The sequence below is a fragment of the Furipterus horrens genome, unplaced genomic scaffold, assembly GCF_987537825.1.
Source record: "Furipterus horrens unplaced genomic scaffold, mFurHor1.1.pri manual_scaffold_12, whole genome shotgun sequence".
In the NCBI taxonomy this organism is placed as follows: Eukaryota; Metazoa; Chordata; class Mammalia; order Chiroptera; family Furipteridae; genus Furipterus; species Furipterus horrens.
The window spans coordinates 54,910,852-54,927,195 of record NW_028327182.1 but is presented as its reverse complement, the minus strand read 5'-3'; the positions used below and the strand labels follow the sequence as shown (position 1 = coordinate 54,927,195).

The 16,344-nt window shown below is 41.7% G+C and overlaps 2 protein-coding genes across 6 annotated transcripts in view; one reads left to right on the top strand and one right to left on the bottom strand.

The window, feature by feature from the left end:
- The window catches only part of STK24 (serine/threonine kinase 24), a 173,008-nt gene extending 159,992 nt beyond the window's left edge, over positions 1–13,016 (top strand). Inside the window, exons 9-11 of one of the 2 annotated variants that reach the window (XM_090258839.1) lie at positions 606–674; positions 2,995–3,131; positions 12,821–13,016. In XM_090258839.1, coding sequence (XP_090114965.1) covers positions 606–674; positions 2,995–3,131; positions 12,821–12,848 — 234 coding nt within the window. In that variant the 3' untranslated portion in view covers positions 12,849–13,016. Of the gene's footprint in view, positions 1–605; positions 675–2,994; positions 3,132–6,796; positions 7,839–12,820 lie in introns of those variants that run through there. The other variant, XM_090258838.1, reaches the window with a different exon arrangement.
- Positions 11,492–16,344, bottom strand: part of FARP1 (FERM, ARH/RhoGEF and pleckstrin domain protein 1) — a 370,189-nt gene continuing 365,336 nt past the window's right edge. For all 4 annotated transcript variants that reach the window (XM_090258835.1, XM_090258837.1, XM_090258833.1 and 1 more), the window contains 3 exons: positions 15,104–15,211; positions 14,514–14,665; positions 11,492–12,955 (listed from right to left, as the gene is read on the bottom strand). In XM_090258835.1, coding sequence (XP_090114961.1) covers positions 12,874–12,955; positions 14,514–14,665; positions 15,104–15,211 — 342 coding nt within the window. In that variant the 3' untranslated portion in view covers positions 11,492–12,873. The remainder of the gene's footprint in view (positions 12,956–14,513; positions 14,666–15,103; positions 15,212–16,344) is intronic.

The window sequence follows — 16,344 nt, the reverse complement described above, 5'->3', positions numbered from 1 at the left end:
AAAGATCTTAAAAACAAATGTATTGCTTTTGATACTTATATAAAACTTTATTTTGATTGATTTCATGCCTGTTTTAAGTTTATGAAAAGCTGTTTTTAGGATTTTTAAAATTTTTTAATATGGGTGTAGTTTCTCTCAGGCACTTGACCACTGGTTGTCACCTTGGCAGTGCCTGCTTTGATAAGTGGATGGGAGTCATTGTGTGTTCAGATAGCAGTTGCAAAAGTAGAAAATAGTCTACTGTTTTATGACAGCTACTTGCAGTGGCCAGTTCTGATCCTACTCTCCATTTCCAGGGTTTCATTAGTAAAGTCCTCCCACATAGGGGTAGCACAGCAGTGCAATTCAGCATCGCCTGCATCCACAAAGGGCCATTTTCTGGACCGTTAGTACCTTTCCATGTGGAATCCAGACACTGGTTTTGTGTGTCACTGCTAACGGAACTTTGTTTCCTGGTGAAGGATGGTAAGACAGTCCTATTCAGGTTTTATAGAGAGTAAAGAACATTGCAGACATTATATTTGGATAGCAGCTATCTGAAGTTTATTGAATTTTTGCAACTGTGAACGTTAAATATTTCTAAGCACACTTTTTCCTTCCCCAAGATGAAAGACATCCCAAAGAGGCCCTTCTCTCAGTGTTTATCTACAGTTATTTCTCCTGTGTTTGCAGAGGTAAGACACCAACTTGACTTTCGGGGAAGGTGAGAAGGGAGAAGAAGAAGAAGAGTGCAGGGCACTCCTTCTGTGACAACGTTGACTATAGAACCTGGGAGTTAGAACAAGCAGGAGAGTGTGCCTCGTGCTGCTGGAAGGCTGCTGGCATCCATCTCCTCCTTGGAAATGTCACCATGTTACCGCCTTGAGCATACAGAGAGGACTGCAGTGACCCAGTCCAAGTTCTTATGTTAACAGGGCAATTTTTAACTTCCATTGTGCTGCTTTCAACAGAAAGTACTTGGGTATAGCCTGATCTGTCTACCTCAGCCACATTTATAGCAGTGTAAAAGGTAGATTTTTATTTTAAAGGAGACACTAGGTTCCCTGGAGTCCTAGTGTTTCTCATTGAGTCCCAAGATTATTACGTTAATCCTTACTCAGTGCCCTGAATAGTCACCTTACCCAACAGGGTCACTCATTTCGCAGGTGAAGGCCCTTCTCAGTTCTTCATTCTGTGACTACATCTTGTGCCATCTCCCTGTTTCTTCTCAAGGAGGCATGTAGATGTAGATATCTATATGCATAGTGCATTGGAGATGTTTTAAGAATAAATTTTGTGAGAATGGAGATTATTCTTCATCTGATTAGTATCTGACTGGAAAAAATATAGGAAATACCCCTTTCCATTTTCTTGCGCCCACTTCCTGGTTCAGGTGAACTTTAAGATAATTCAGAGTGAGTCACACCAGTCAGTAACTTCTGTTTGTGTAGTGATTAGTGCTTTCCAGGAGGCTGTATCAGAAGACCCTCAGAATTGAGGTGGGTGGTCTAAGGTGGAAAGGAAGTGCTCCCTTTGGCCTGAACCTGGTCACACAGCACCTTCACCTTGGCAGTGCCTGAGGTGCTCCAGGCCAGTCTCTATCTTGCTCCCTCTTTCAGTCCTTCCTCCAGGCTCCCAGCCTTTTCCCAACCCAGCAACTGCTCTCACAAGCTTGCTTAAGGGCCCTGCCTTCCAACCAGGCAGACTAGGGCCCAGCCTGAGTTACAGGGTTGGAACCACTGAACACACTGCTTTTAGTTGGAAAACTAAACAGCACACGACAGATAGAGGCCCTTTCTGTGTTGCTTTCTAACTCCAGGCTTGGCTGATTTTTCTGGATACCATTGCTCTTCTAGCGTGCCCATAAGACCCCATTTTACTCTTTTTGTGTGTTGTTCGGAAGATTGATTGGTCCTTCACGTTTCTTAGATGCTCCCTTGCTTTCCTGAGACCCTGTTATTGCAACTTCACTGGGATCAACCAGGCATTTAGGGAACATGGCATATGTTTTCTCATTTGTCTGAAGCTGTTTATTTGTTTTAGGGCATATGAAGAAATTATTTTGAAATCATTATTCAGAATTAATGAGTAATACTAGATGTAATATTTTCTTTTTTCTTTTTTTTTCCTAGCTAAACTAAAGGTAAACTCAGGCCAGTCCTTTCCCAGTTGTTCTGTGTGTCCCTTTAGCAAGGAGAAGGAGAAACCATTATTTCTGGAATGAAACTGATGCTGTGTTCACAGCAGCTTGAAAAGCCAAACCTATATTGTAAACTATTTCTTAAGGATGGAACTTAGAAGTGGGACTCCTGAAGAGGAGGTCATATTTTTTTCCTCTGCATCTGCCACCTGGAGCCTGTTCGAGTGGCCCTCAGTCCTAACTTGGTTACATCTTGACCTGAGCAGCTCCCCTTCTGCATTGTGCATTTTGGTCACATTACAGAAAGTGACTGATTTGACCTTGAAATGAGGAAGGTGACTGAACATATTGTCGTGATTTCTCATGGGAGCAGAGGTTTTAAGAGGTACATTGCAGATTCCCACAATTCAGGGCTGGCACTTATTTATAGAGTATTCTGAGAAAAGAGGACCAACGAGACAGTTTGTTGGCATCTAAGAGCCAACCTATTAACATTAATAAGCTTTAGATTAGATAGCCCACATTGCAGCCTTAGTGTAGAAATTAGTGCTAATTTTCAAACTGATTTGCTGGTATAGGATTAGATTGAAATGGAAAAATACAATAGGAGAGATTGCCATGATCACAGGAAGCTAGTTGTCTCTGTTCACTCTAGTGAAGGTGGTGACTTAGGTCCTACTGATGATCCTACTATACATAGTGTTCTTAGCACTTAAAAAGCTGTTCATTGAAAGGAATGGGAAATGAGCCAGTCCTGAGCCTGAAGTCTCTCCCATGACTCATGTGACTGGAGCCATTATGGATCTACACATTGTGTTATTCTCTAAAATAGATGCTCATTGATTCCTGTGATCTTCACATTTGTGTCTTTCAAGTTGAAGGAGAAGAGCCAGGCATGTGGAGGTAACATGGGGTCAATAGAAGAACTGCGAGGGGCCATCTACCTGGCAGAAGAGGCCTGCCCCGGGATCTCGGACACCATGGTGGCACAGCTCATACAGCGGCTTCAGAGGTAACTGTCACCAGTACTGTAGTCGGGGTCACTGCTGCCAGGGAGGAAAGCCTCACGGAGGCCACACCATGTTTGTCCTCCAGTTTTTGTAGGGTGTGGGAGCACCTTCAAACAGACTGTGCTTCTATCCTTCATTTGTCAATTTGGCACTTTGTTTCTACTCTGTTTTTGTTACCTTCTTCTGAATTATGGAAATCAGTATGAATCAATGTTATGAATCTGGAAACAACTGGGAAGAACCACAGAAGTTAGTGCTACATAAATACAGAATAACTTTAAAATGGCTGCTCTACTGATATAGCGTAATTATATGGTCCTTAGCCAGATGTTGGTAATTCTGTTTGGTTTTATAAAGTCAAATGTCCAAAAATTCCAGAAGTTTAGGCTTGGTGAGTTCCATGAGAATGAATGCACGTCTGGTTTTTTCCTTGGATCACCGTGCCAGATCTGAACTCCACCTCTTGCCCTAAAGCCTTGTTGTGACTCAGTGCACTCTGTACCAGCCTGCAGGTTGCGCCCTGTCCTCACTGGTGGCCCTGATTGTGGATGAGGAGTAATGATCTGGGTTTTCCCTGCTCACTTTCTTGAACTTGTTTTAGAAGTCTCCTTGTGGAGCAGGTCACACTGACTGCCACTCTAGCATAATTAGGGTGTTTAAAGAGAATGGACATGTGCCATCCAGCATCTCTGTGGCTCAGTCTCTCCTTCATATCCCAAACTTTCAACACCCCAAAGCACAGGACATATTATTGCTTTTGACATTCACCTTCCAAATGATGGCTGAGCCCTGGTGAGAATTTGGAGCATTTCAGGTCTATTCTGAGGGGTCAGCTTGATAGCATATAAAGAAGCTTGGAGTCACCTTTGCCACTTCTTATAAGTGATGAATGAAGGGGCTTCCCAATATCCTGTGAAGTGTCCTTTAGAGAAAACCTTAATTCTGACCGACCCTGATGTTCCTTTGTAAAAGACATCCCAACATTCTAACTTGCTCTAAAGGTTTGGCTAGAGAACATAGACTGTTTACTTGTCTTCCTTCAATTTTGAAGCAATAGGCATAATTATGCTCTCTCCCTCTTCCCCTTTTCATACTAATGAATTACAGAAATAAAGGAAAACAGAACAAAGAAGTGACCATAACCTCACACAAACACTTGTTACCGTGATTGTGTGTATGTATCTGTCCATTATGTGTGTGCAATTGATTTCTGACATAGCTTTCTTATAATATTCATTAAATATTTTATGTTATCATTATGTAAGCTTTTCTCTTGTGACTTAATAATGGTCCATTTTTCTGATTTCTCAAAGAAGCTTGGAACTACTTTACACCTCATTTTAGTGACATTTATTTTTTCATTAAAAAAAGAAAGCCTTTAGCCCTGACTGGTGTGGATCAGTGGATTGAGTGCTGGCCTGTGAAGTAAAGGGTCGCTGGTTTGATTCCCAGTCGGGGCACATGCCTGGGTTGCAGGCCAGGTCCCCAGTTGGGGGCATGCAAGAGGCAACCATACATTGATATTTCTCTCCCTCTTTCTCCCTCCTTTCCCCTCCTCTCAAATAAATAAATAAATAGATAGATAGATAGATAGATAGATAAAATAAATAAAATAAAAAATAAAGAAAGCCTTTTAAGTCTCAAATAGAACTAAACCAGAAACCAGTGGCATTATCATCTTGTTTTTGGTTTTGTTTTCTGCTTTTATAGTGCCACTTTTAGGACTGATATTTTCCAAAATTCCCTGAAATAGTTACCAGTGGTTTCCCTGCAGCTCCAGGGCTCAGGTGGTGTGGGCTGTGCGGATTTAATTGGTCTATTTCTCTATTCCTCTGTCTTTAGTTGCTGATATGCGTTGATCTGTACCAATACTAATAGGAACATAATGTGAGCCACACATAGAACTTGAAATTTTCTAGTAGCTACATTTAAAAAAAAGTAAAAGAGCAGGTGAAATAAGTTTTAATGGTAGATTTTTAAACCCACTGCATCCACAATCTTATTTTAAGATGTAATCAATATAAATTGTCAGTAAGGTATTTCACATTCCTTTTAAAACTAAATCTTTGCAATCCAATGTGTGTTTTACATTTCACAGCACATCTAATGTGAACTCGCCATATTTTAGGTGCTCAGCAGCCATATAATGCAAATATAACTGCCTGCTGTCCACATTATATTTGGAGTTTTACTTTGCGGTGATGTGTTAGACATACTATGTTAGCATTCTTTCTTTCTTCTCCAGAATGCTCTCATTTTTCTTTCCTTTGTGATTGTGAACCGTCCTCCTCAGGCATCAGGTGGCCCTGCTCCCTGGGGTCCCTGTCTGCTTCCTGCAGGCCTTGGCTAGTACTGTCTATTTGTTCCTTCTGGGCTCCCCAAGTTCTTCCTGAGTGTCTCCCACCCAGACGCTGCCAAACCACAGAGGCCCTTGCTCATGCTTCATACTCATTTTATTCCCAAATGCATTAGTTCAATGGATCACCTCAAAAAAAAATGAGAACCTACTTTTGTCTAAAGCATTTCAAAGGCTTCCTGTACATCTTAATTTGAATTAATGTGTGGATCTTTTTGTGTGGCATCAATTCCTCCCGTGACTTAGGCATTTGTTTTCTGAAAAGTGAGTCTTAGGCTCTGTGGCTAAAGCTTGCTTTTTAGGAGGATCTTATGTAACCATTTGTTCTCTGGGAGAGGGCCAAGTATTCTAAATGCCTGGAAAGAGGAGTTCTAGGGTAGAATATTTATGATAAGTCCCACTAAATGTGTCCTTAGTCATCTGCTGTGACAGGTTCAATTTTGAGGTGGTTGAAGGAATCTTGGCCATGAGGGGACCTCCCTCCGACCCTCACCCTCACCCTTTTTTGTATTCTAAAGCAAAACAATACTGTGGAATTATTGCAAAATGGAAGAAAATATACATGATCCCACCACTATAGCCCAGTTACCATTATCTTTGTTTTTGGTGCATTGCCTTCCATTATTATATGTATGACATGAACTTAATAATTTTTTATATTTATGAAAATTACAGTACACATAAAGGTTTTTGGATATTCTCATATGTATTTAGGATAAAGAAATTGTAAATCTACATGTATAATTTTGTGCTCACTTGTTATATATAGTTTCCATATTATTTGATTAACTATTTCTTTATTTTTGGACATCAGAGTTACTTCCTAATTATTATAATTATTTTAAAAACCCTAAGAAATCATTCCAGAAAGTGGATTACCTGAACAAGCATCAGTATTTTTGTGCCCCAAAGGATTTCTTGCACTGGCATTTAAACTAGCTGTGTCTATGCATCTCTGGAATCTTATGTCATTGGGTCTTACTGATTTTTCAATTTTTAAAAGTTGATTATAAATAAAGGTGTATCATTTACTGTTTTATTCACATCTGTGTTTTTTTCCTCCTGAAGGCTGAATCACATTCTTAATTTTTACCTAAGAAAATTTTACTGTTGGAATCAGGATTTTCTTAATTTTTATGAATTCTTTCTATAATTAGTTCATTGATAGTTGCTCCATTTTTTTTTTTTTTTTATGACTTGGGAATGTTTGTAAAAACTAGGATTTTGGTTATTGTTTGAATTTTTGAAAATTAATTTTCAGTTTAGAGAAATGACATTTATTTACTTCTATTTCTCTTTGTGTTTTCCTAGATATTCTCTAAGTGGTGGAGGAACTTCATCCCACTGAAATTCCTTTGGCATTTGGGGTTTTGTTTTTCCTTTCTTCTTCGTCCTCCTTTAAAATTCAATGAAAGCCTTTGCTGACTCCGCTGAAGAGACGCACTGTCGAAGGGCTGTCCGCCAGCCTAGGCTGCCTATCTGGGGCCACGAGTCCTTCCTCAGCTGGCTGCAGCCAGATAAGTCTCTAGGTGGGGTGGGGAGGGTCAGGTCAGCTCTGTCAAATTATTGTTTTATTATTCTTGTTTTTAATTTTAACCGTAGTGCACATATCAAGGAAAGTGTCTTTAAAAACAAAAACAAACCCTGAAATGTATATTTGGGATTATGATAAGGCAACTGAAGAAATGAAACCTCAGGTATCTGGCTTTAAGTTGTAACTCCCCTCCCCAGGAGATGGAGAATTACTCTGGTGGATCAGTGTACAGATGTGTAAATAGTGTCATTTTTACGGAAACCCTTTTGACGTGCATAAGGAATCACTGTGTACAAATTGGCCAAGTGCTTCTGTAGATAATGTCAGTGGAGTAAATATTCGACAGGCCATAACTTGAGTCTATTGCCTTGCCTTTATTACATGTAAATTTTGGATTATGTAACCAGTGATTTGGGTTTTATTTTGTATTTGCAGGGTTTGCCATTAATAATAATTAATGCCCCCCTTAAGGACCACTCCTGTTTGTACCTCAACAAATGAAAAATTTCCTTGTTTGCCCTACAATCCTTTTGGTACACTTAGAAGTTGATTTCCTTTCTCAATGATGGTACTATTTCTTAGTGTTTTAAATTGGAACTTACCTTGTCTCATGAAGCTTTAAATTATTATTTTAAGTTTTTCAAACCCAATGAATTGCTCTCATCTAACATTTGTTTTGAATTGTTCCACTGCCAGTCCTGCGCCAGCTGTACCATTCTTTCCAGTACGATTTTGTTGCACCTTGTAGTAAAATCTGCATATCACCGTTCCCACCTAAAAATGTCTGAATGCTTACACGAATAAATTTTATAACACTTATCTTGCATACTCTCCTTGAAATGTGACTCTTGAGAGGGCAGTCCACCTGCTGTATTTGTGTGTGTGAATGTGTGGCTGTGTGTGATGAGGCATTTTAGAATACTCTGGGAAGAAGTGCCCACATTCAAAATGCTGAATGTTCAGGTCAGTTCTCTGTGCAATTTTAAAAAATTTGTCATTGAGAAGATACAGTTAAACACTGCTGATTTGTAAAATTGCTCTCTCTCCTCCGAGGGACCTCAATTAACGGTTATTTTGTTTTCTTATAGGGGCCCTTGCCTGCTAGCTTGTCAGCCAGTTGTATACATTTCTTGGTTTGTGGCAGGGTTTTGCTTGCTGGATGGGGGGTTGGGAGGGGAGATAAATCTCTAGGTCTCTTGATATGGGAAATAAGAGTTCTTAGAGCAACTCTTGACTGTCTGATTTAAGTATGGGTGGTACTTTTATATTTATTGATATGAATTATCTAATTTGAGTAAGCAGTTCTTGAGGGGGAAGGCAAAGGATTTTTGAAGGCAAGGAATTACTGGGTAAACTTTGGGATGGAAAGTTAGATATCCGCTGGCCTTGTGGCATGGAAGGTAGGGGGAAGACAGAGGCCTGAGTCAGAGACATTTGAGTGCATGGTTATTGTTCAAGTTGTTAATGGAGTCTAATTTTTAAATTCCGAAATTAAATTTTGTTTCTTTTAATTAGAAGTACATTTGTGTTAAATTTCTATAAAGGGTAACTTTTGGTTAGGGGAAATAGAATTGACTTGCTAATTCTTACTGTGTGTGTCATTCTGCAGGAAGACTGTTAACTTGAATAATAAATTTTGAGAATACTTCATTTTGTGTTTCCAAGAGTATCCTCTATGAGGGAACTTTGATTCCATGTGAGGTATATACTAAAGATCAATTTTACTCATTACAGAAGAATCACTCAAAGAATGAGCAGGGTTCCCTCACAGTACTTGTCTGATTTTAAGAGACAATGTAGACAGCAACTTTCTTATTCAAAGCTCCTGTAATTGGATGATGACATACAAGGTCTGTCCAGAAAAAGTCCAGGCATTGTTGATATAACGGGAACGGTTTGTGCCACATCAGTGCCAAGGAGAATGGACTGGAATGTGCATGCACGAACAATGACGACTTCACTGTACTAGTCAGTGGGGGCAGTAGACACCGTTAAGTGAGCATGTATACTGTGTGGCTGTCACATTCAAAATGAGTGAGCAGAGCAACGAATCTGAATCCAGTTTTGTATTAAGCTTGAACATTCCTTTGCGGGAACTATTTGGATGATTCAGAAGCCTGCAGCTGTGGGCAACTGGTGATTGGCAGCTTCATCAGGACAGCACGCCCATTCATGTAATATGTCTCATGCAGGGTTTTTTTGTCAAACATTAAATCACCCAGGTGACTCAGCCTCCCTACATCCCAGATTTGATGCCATGACCTCTGACTTTTCCCAAAGCTAAAATCACCTTTGAAAAGGAAGAGATTTCAGAATATTAATGAGATTCAGAAAAATAGGAGGGGGCAGCTGATGGTGATTGGGAGAATTGTGTGAGGTCCCAACGTACCTACTTTGAAGGGGACTGAGGCGTCACTGTCCTATGTACATCTTTTATCTTCAATAAATGTGTATTTTTCATATTACATGGCTGGATTCCTGCTGGACAGACCTTATATCAAGATGACGCTGAAGCCAATCGCAAATACAAGTAATGGTTATGCTCATAGGTAGACTGGATTCCAGTCAAGCCTATTGATTAGGTATTCTGTAATCACTAGACTATTAATATATAATGTTTCTCAGATAAAGAAGCAAATTATTAGTTTTTTGGAAGTATCTTCTGTTGATTAAGCTTCCTGGGAAAAATGTGGTTTTACTGGATTTTAGAAATGGATCACCTCCTTACAGTCCCTTCTGATTTGTTACTTTCTGTAGATATACCTACTCAATGTACCTATTTTTAAGGGCATCTTGTTTAGCCTAGGAAGTTGGCATTTGTGTATCCGCTTCAAGTCCTTTACTAAAAGACAGACCAGGTACCAGAGCTACAATGGGACCTGCCTCCGATCATATAAACTGCTGCCGGTATTGAGCCAAACCTGTGAGCTCAGCATTCAGGATGGATGTACTAACACTTGTAAGCCTCTCAATGCCAAACCCCAGCAGTTTACAGCTTACCCACCTAGAGACTACAGATGGTAGTGTAGCTCCTTGTGTAGGAGCACACACAGCATAGCTACTACTCTCTGGAAACTGAGGCAGTGTACTGACTGACTGGCTGGTTGCTGATACTTTTGAAATTGTCTTTTCTGTGTCCCCACTGGCTGTACTTAGCAAGGTGTCCACCAGTGTGGTCTGGCATATGTCTTGGTGCCCTAACAGTCAGTCTCATGATTGTCTTGATGTAACCAAGTGCCACATTTCCTGAATCCAGCAGTTTTTCTCTCAGGGTTGGTCTTGTGAAGACGTGTCTAGTTTAGTTCATGTAGTATTTTGTACCGTTCTTTTGGCAAAACATATGGTCTGTTTATAAGCACTTTTATATTCTCTTCCTTAAAAATATGGCTTCTATATTTCTGCTATAAAATATGGCAATAAACGGGAAGTGCTGCAAGGTGTGTTCTTAAGCACAGGTACTGTATCACGCTAGGGTCAATAAAGTTCACAAAAAAGAATGATTTCTGTAATTTCGTGTCATATGTGTAAAGGGAATAGATTGAATGTCTGCCCCACCCCATTTATATGTTGAAATCCTAATGTCCAGTGTGATGGTATTAGGAGGAAATGATATGGGATTAGTGTTTACATAGAGGAGTTCCAGAGAAATTCCTCAACTGTTCCGCATTGTAAGGACACATCGAGGCTGTCTGTGAACCAGAAAGAAGGCCCTCACCAGACACCGAATCTGCTGGCACCTTGATCTTGGACTTCACAACATTTACAATATAAGAGAAATTCCTGCTGTTTCTAAGTGACCCAGTCAGTGGTATTTTTGTTATAGTAGCCTGAATGGACTAAGACAGGTGGTGTATGAAACTGTTCTTGGCAACTTGGGATCAGTCTATATTGCCCACATGATTTGGACTCATAGGTGTTATTTGAAGTCACAGAGGAACAGGGAACACAGCAGCGCTCCTGATAGATCCTACTGTTTCCGCAAATGGTTTGTTATCATTCAGAAACACTGAAGTAGGAGACGACTTATTCCCCAAGCCTTGTAGAATTTAGTTGACTACTGGAGAATTTTCCTGATACTGCCTTTGCTCAGTGCACTTGAGCTTCATCTTCCCAGGGTACTGGTCTTGCCCCTGTAATGTGGGAGAGACCTTAGGGAACTAGCTCGCCTCCAGGGCCCTTTTCATAAAGGAAGTGCCAGGTAGTCACTCTCTGCTTTGCCTTCCTTTGGGTTTTAATCATTTTCTTTAATAGCCACTGAAGATCAGTCTCCTAGAAATGTTCTGTCTCTGAGTGCCAAGTTGAATGAAGCAGAGACTAAAATAACCAAGTTTTTCAAAATGTTTGTCTTAATGAGCAGTTGAGCCTTTTTCTCTTTGACATGCACCCTGTACTGACCAGCCAACCCTGCCCCTTGCCTATAGAGGCACCACCACCCAAAATTAGATAAAAATAAAGACGAGAGACAAGGGAAGTTGTTTTGCCTTAAAATTTCAATATGCTGGATTGTGGCATGAGGTATTTTTATTCCCTTTTGTTAGTACTTAAAACCATCTGGTACACATTATAAGGCAAATGATGAACACATTTCAAGCTACTTGTCTGTTTGTACATTGCCGTTTCCACATAACCAGTCCACAGCTCTACAAAGTTGGGGTAGTCCTGTATTTCTTTCCCAGCTGTGGTGTAGGGAAGAGAAGGGTTGATTGGCTGCCCCCACTGGACTACATCAGAAAAGGCTTAAGAACACTGGGGAATAGCAGCCACCTGATCTCCACAGAGAATAGGCAAACAGATTTTGACCAGTGGGCCCAGCATTACTGGAAATAATGTCCATATGTAATCTGACTGTCAAGGATGTGCAATGTCATGTTGTTGATGGGGAGGAATAAGTATAAAAGAAAGATTTTTGAAGACGGGCACAATATATACTACTATTGAATGTGCAGTTCCACCAGTAGGATATAGATAGGTATGATAATGGGTGCCAGGGGTTACACACCTTTATTCATAGTGTTTCTGCAGCCACTGAAGCTCACAAAACCCCTCCATAACATAACATCACAAATGGCCCTGATTATTGACATACAGGTTTTCATGCTTGTGAGACAGCAAAACACCACAGCTTACTATCTTCCCATTGTATACACCACTAACAGTACAGTGATAGTCTAGACATTGCACTGGATTTCTGCTTCTCTTAACAGAAAACAACCTGCTACAGTTTTCACTTAAAACAGTTTGGTCAACTTGCCCCAGGAAGTAGGTCTGGTAACGAACGTAGTGTGCTGCAAATTGCTTACTAATCAAAGGAGTTAATCTGACTAACTTCCTATTTTTATAAAAATAGAAAGTTTGGGGAAAAAGAAATCTTAAAATGATCTCATTTATGACTGCCATGTGTATTGTAAACACTGGAAAAATCCGTTTATTTTTTTAAATGCAGCAGCCTATGAAAGAAAAAGAGCACTTGCCCTGTCTTTTGGTTGAATGGATGTGTTTGTACTGCTTTTAACGTGCAGTTGTGGAGAAAAGAACTGTCATTTGGCACTATATTAATGACAATGTTTTAATACTGGCACAAGCTAAAAACAGCCCGTCAAAGGGAATGACAGAGAAAAACCCACCAAGCCTTGGAGGTGGGAGCACTTCTGTGTTCAGATGAGAAATTAACAGTAGAAAAGACAAGGTTAAAAAATGGTTCTGCGGAGACACATGAGAGCTTTTTTAAAACCATGATTTTGTTTTCTAGACAGATGTTAATTTTACTAGGCTTCATTAATACAGACATTTACTTCCTTCAGTATCTTCCAGGAAAGCAGCCACTGCTGAAACAATCGACAGATACGTCCTGCTGTCAATATACATGTGACTCTCTGTGACTCAGAATGTGGGCACGGGAGGCCGAGCTGGTGGCACTTCGGATCACCTCCATCCACCTAAACCAAGAAAGTGTGAAACAGCTGTGAAGGGCCACTTTTTATAAACTTACATCTCTGATTTTTTCTTTTCTTATTTGTAATTTGCCATTTTAGCAGATGAAGAGTTCTTAAATGAATTCTCAGCACCCAAGTAATGGAAAACAGGGTTAAGGGTTACTTCAGGTGTTCCTCCGTATCAGTTTAAGAACCAATGACCTAGGTGTGCTCATTTTTCCACAGAACCAGAAGTGCCTGAGGTGGATGTGCCTTGCCCAGGAGGCAACAGCACACTCCATTTAGAGCAGTTAGAGGTAAGGTGGCATCTGGCTTTTGAGAGAGTTCTGTCCCATAATCCTTCCCACAGACACTGCTCTGCATTCCATCCTGCTTAGTGGGAATTCCATTTTCTATATTTGAATACTTGTAGTATACTGGTAGTTTTCACATACTCTGGGAGCACTGGCATTGTCTGGAGACATTTTTAGTTGGTCTAAAATTTCAACAGTGCCAAAGTTGAGAAAACCTGGGATGTGCCAAGCTTCCTGCCTTCATGGACCTTATAGCGTGGCTTCAGACATTCTATAATGACAGCTCTTTCAGGATATTAACTTATCCTTGATACCGCAGTGACAAGATCCCAACTTGGATAAATTTCCTAGCCCAGGATCATATTTGAGAATTGCTATGCCTTGGGCTCGCTGCTCAAGCAGTGCAGCTTAGACTGCTGTTTTAGATGTCATGGGAGCTTTCAGCCCTGGTTTCAAACCACTGTGCTTCCACTCAACTAACTTGACTAGGGATTGTATACAGATCAAAGCCGGCCCATTGATTAGACACCCTTGTGGGTTCAGGATCAGGCAGATGGAGGGGTGGTTGAGGAAACAAGTTATTGTCCTGTCAAATAGCCAGGCCAGGAGAGAATTTTCTCCCTAAATGGTGGTGGGGACTGCTGCCCTGTCTAGTCTGTGCCCACTAGCAGTGACCACTCAGCTTGTGTACCGTACCTACATCAGAATGCAATTCCAGAGGCCTAGAATTTGCACTTGAAACCTCAGGAAAAGACTGAAGCCACTGGTTAACATGATAGTCTGGCTCTTTCCATTTTATTTTTTGGCTGAATGAAGACTACTGACCCTGTGTCTCAATTATACACGTAGGCAGTCTAATCAGGTAACTTAGAGAAGCACCAGACTTCTTTCCCTTCCTCGTGGTCTTTTGACCAGAAACTAAGCCTTTGGCCAATGCCCAATCAGGAATGTTAGAACTACTACTGAGCCACAGACTGAAAAAAAAAAACAAACACATGGGTTAGAGATTTAAAAGTGATTAACCAACATTGTACAGGTTAAGGGCTGCTTCCCAGGGGAATCATGGTTCTACCTGGTTCTCTTGAGAACAGAAGTGGATTTTGGCAGAGTTTATTCTAAGCAATTGGCACAAGCACAGCGTAGAAGGTCATGAATGCCCACAGTGGACTGTTAGGAGAGCCTTATCCACTTGCTTGGTTGGAAGAAGTCCTATTGTGTAGAAGAGGAGTATTTTTCTATAGGTGCCCTGTGAAGAGGGGAACGTTTACCTTTCAAACGTGTATTCACTTTCGGCCCTGAAGTAGTACACGTGGGACTTAAAATGCAGCTTGAACACGTAGTCTTTATGGATGTCCTCAGACTCTGAGGGAATGGTGAGTGAATAACCAAGCAGGGGCAGGCTGGCGAGGGGATGATTGTCCTAGAAGGGTCAACAGAAGGTGGTGAGGTGGCCACAGGCATTGAGCTTGGCTGCAGCCTCACTCTGAAGCGACTCTGGAAGCTGAGGCAGTTGGTTTTGACCAGTGCTCTGTGATCCCGCTAGTGCCTCCCAGCCGGAACCAGAGCCATCAATTAAGTGCCCCACCCCCACCCCATTTATCTAACCAGTAGGCAGATCATCTTTCCGCGAATGGATGTGACCTTATGCTGCACACCCCTTTCCAACACCTGGCTTCTTTCTCTTAGTGCCTGCCTGGGCAGGTCAAGGACAAAGTCCTTTGTCCTTCCAGAGGAAGGCTGCCTGACTCATGAGAGGGGAGGGTGTTGTGTTGGGGGTCCCTAAGGCTCTCTCCAGCCTGCACACTAAATGCCTTATCCCAAGGGTAACAGGGCCACCTGTCCTGCGTGAGGCACGTACCTGGTATGACTTGTAGAAGAACAGGCAGAAATTGGTGAACACCACCCACAGCTTTTGCCACCCGTTGCTATTTTTGAATTTCCTCAGCAGGTTCCCAGACAACTGATTCTGAAAGACAAGTAGGACTGTAAGGAGCACAGATGGGGGCCCCTCACACCAGTGGGGTGCAGCCTGGTGCTGTAGAAAGGACAATGAAGTCTAGTGAGGCTGTTAACTTGACAGGCCCACAAGTGGGGGTCCAAGGACAGGCTTCCAGCAACTGACTTTAAAAAATGGCTTTTCTCTCTTGTGGGTGGAGAAACCTTGGAGGGGTGGACTATGTGAGCCTGATTTGATTAATTTTTCTTGTCATCTGTTACGGGTTGAATTATGTCCCCACCCTCTCCGAAAGATGCTAACCCCCAGTACCTCAGAATGTGGCCTTACTTGGAACTAGGGTCATCACAAGTATAATTAGTTAAGAGATAATCATAATGGAGCAAAGTAGGTACTTAATCCACTGTAACTAATGTACTTTAAGAGAGGAGAGGTATACACTCAGGGAAGAGCGCCGTGTGATGATGGAGGCAGACTGGAGTGATGCATCTAAAGAACACCAAGGAAACCAAGCAAACCATAGACACAGGAAGAGGCAAGGAAGGATCCTCCCCTATAGGTTTCAGAGGGAGCTGCCCTCTTGACACCTTGATTTCCAGACTTGTGACCTCCAGAACGGTGAGACAAATCTGTTTAAGCTACCCATAGGGTGGTGCTTGCTTGTGGCTGCCACAGGTAAGGATCCAACACCCCTCAACAAGAAGCCACTGTAAGCACTGTACTGGCAGCTCCTGGCTGCCACCTAGTGGCCCAGGTAGAACACTGGCTTTTGGGAGAGAAGTGACCTCTCCACAGGAGATGAAGAGTAAACACTGGTAGAAACAAGCATTCCAGGGGCATCTGGTAGCTCCTGTGGCCTCCTAGAGGAGTTGCAGTCAGTGTGCATTACTGTGAATTCCCAGGCAGCCGAGATGTGACACCAGCAGCAGAGGGTGCATGTCCTTGCTGACTCTCCAAAGCCCCCTCTCAGTGTCGCGGGTTGTGAAAAGGAGATTGGGAAGGCCATCCACATCCCTGACAAACTAGCTGGCAGCTCATTCCCCGGGAGACATGAAGAAGAGGAAAACAGATGGTAGTGATGGGCACGCAACTCGGTGTCATTACTGCCACTGAATTGTTCACTTACAAATGGTAAAATGGCCAAG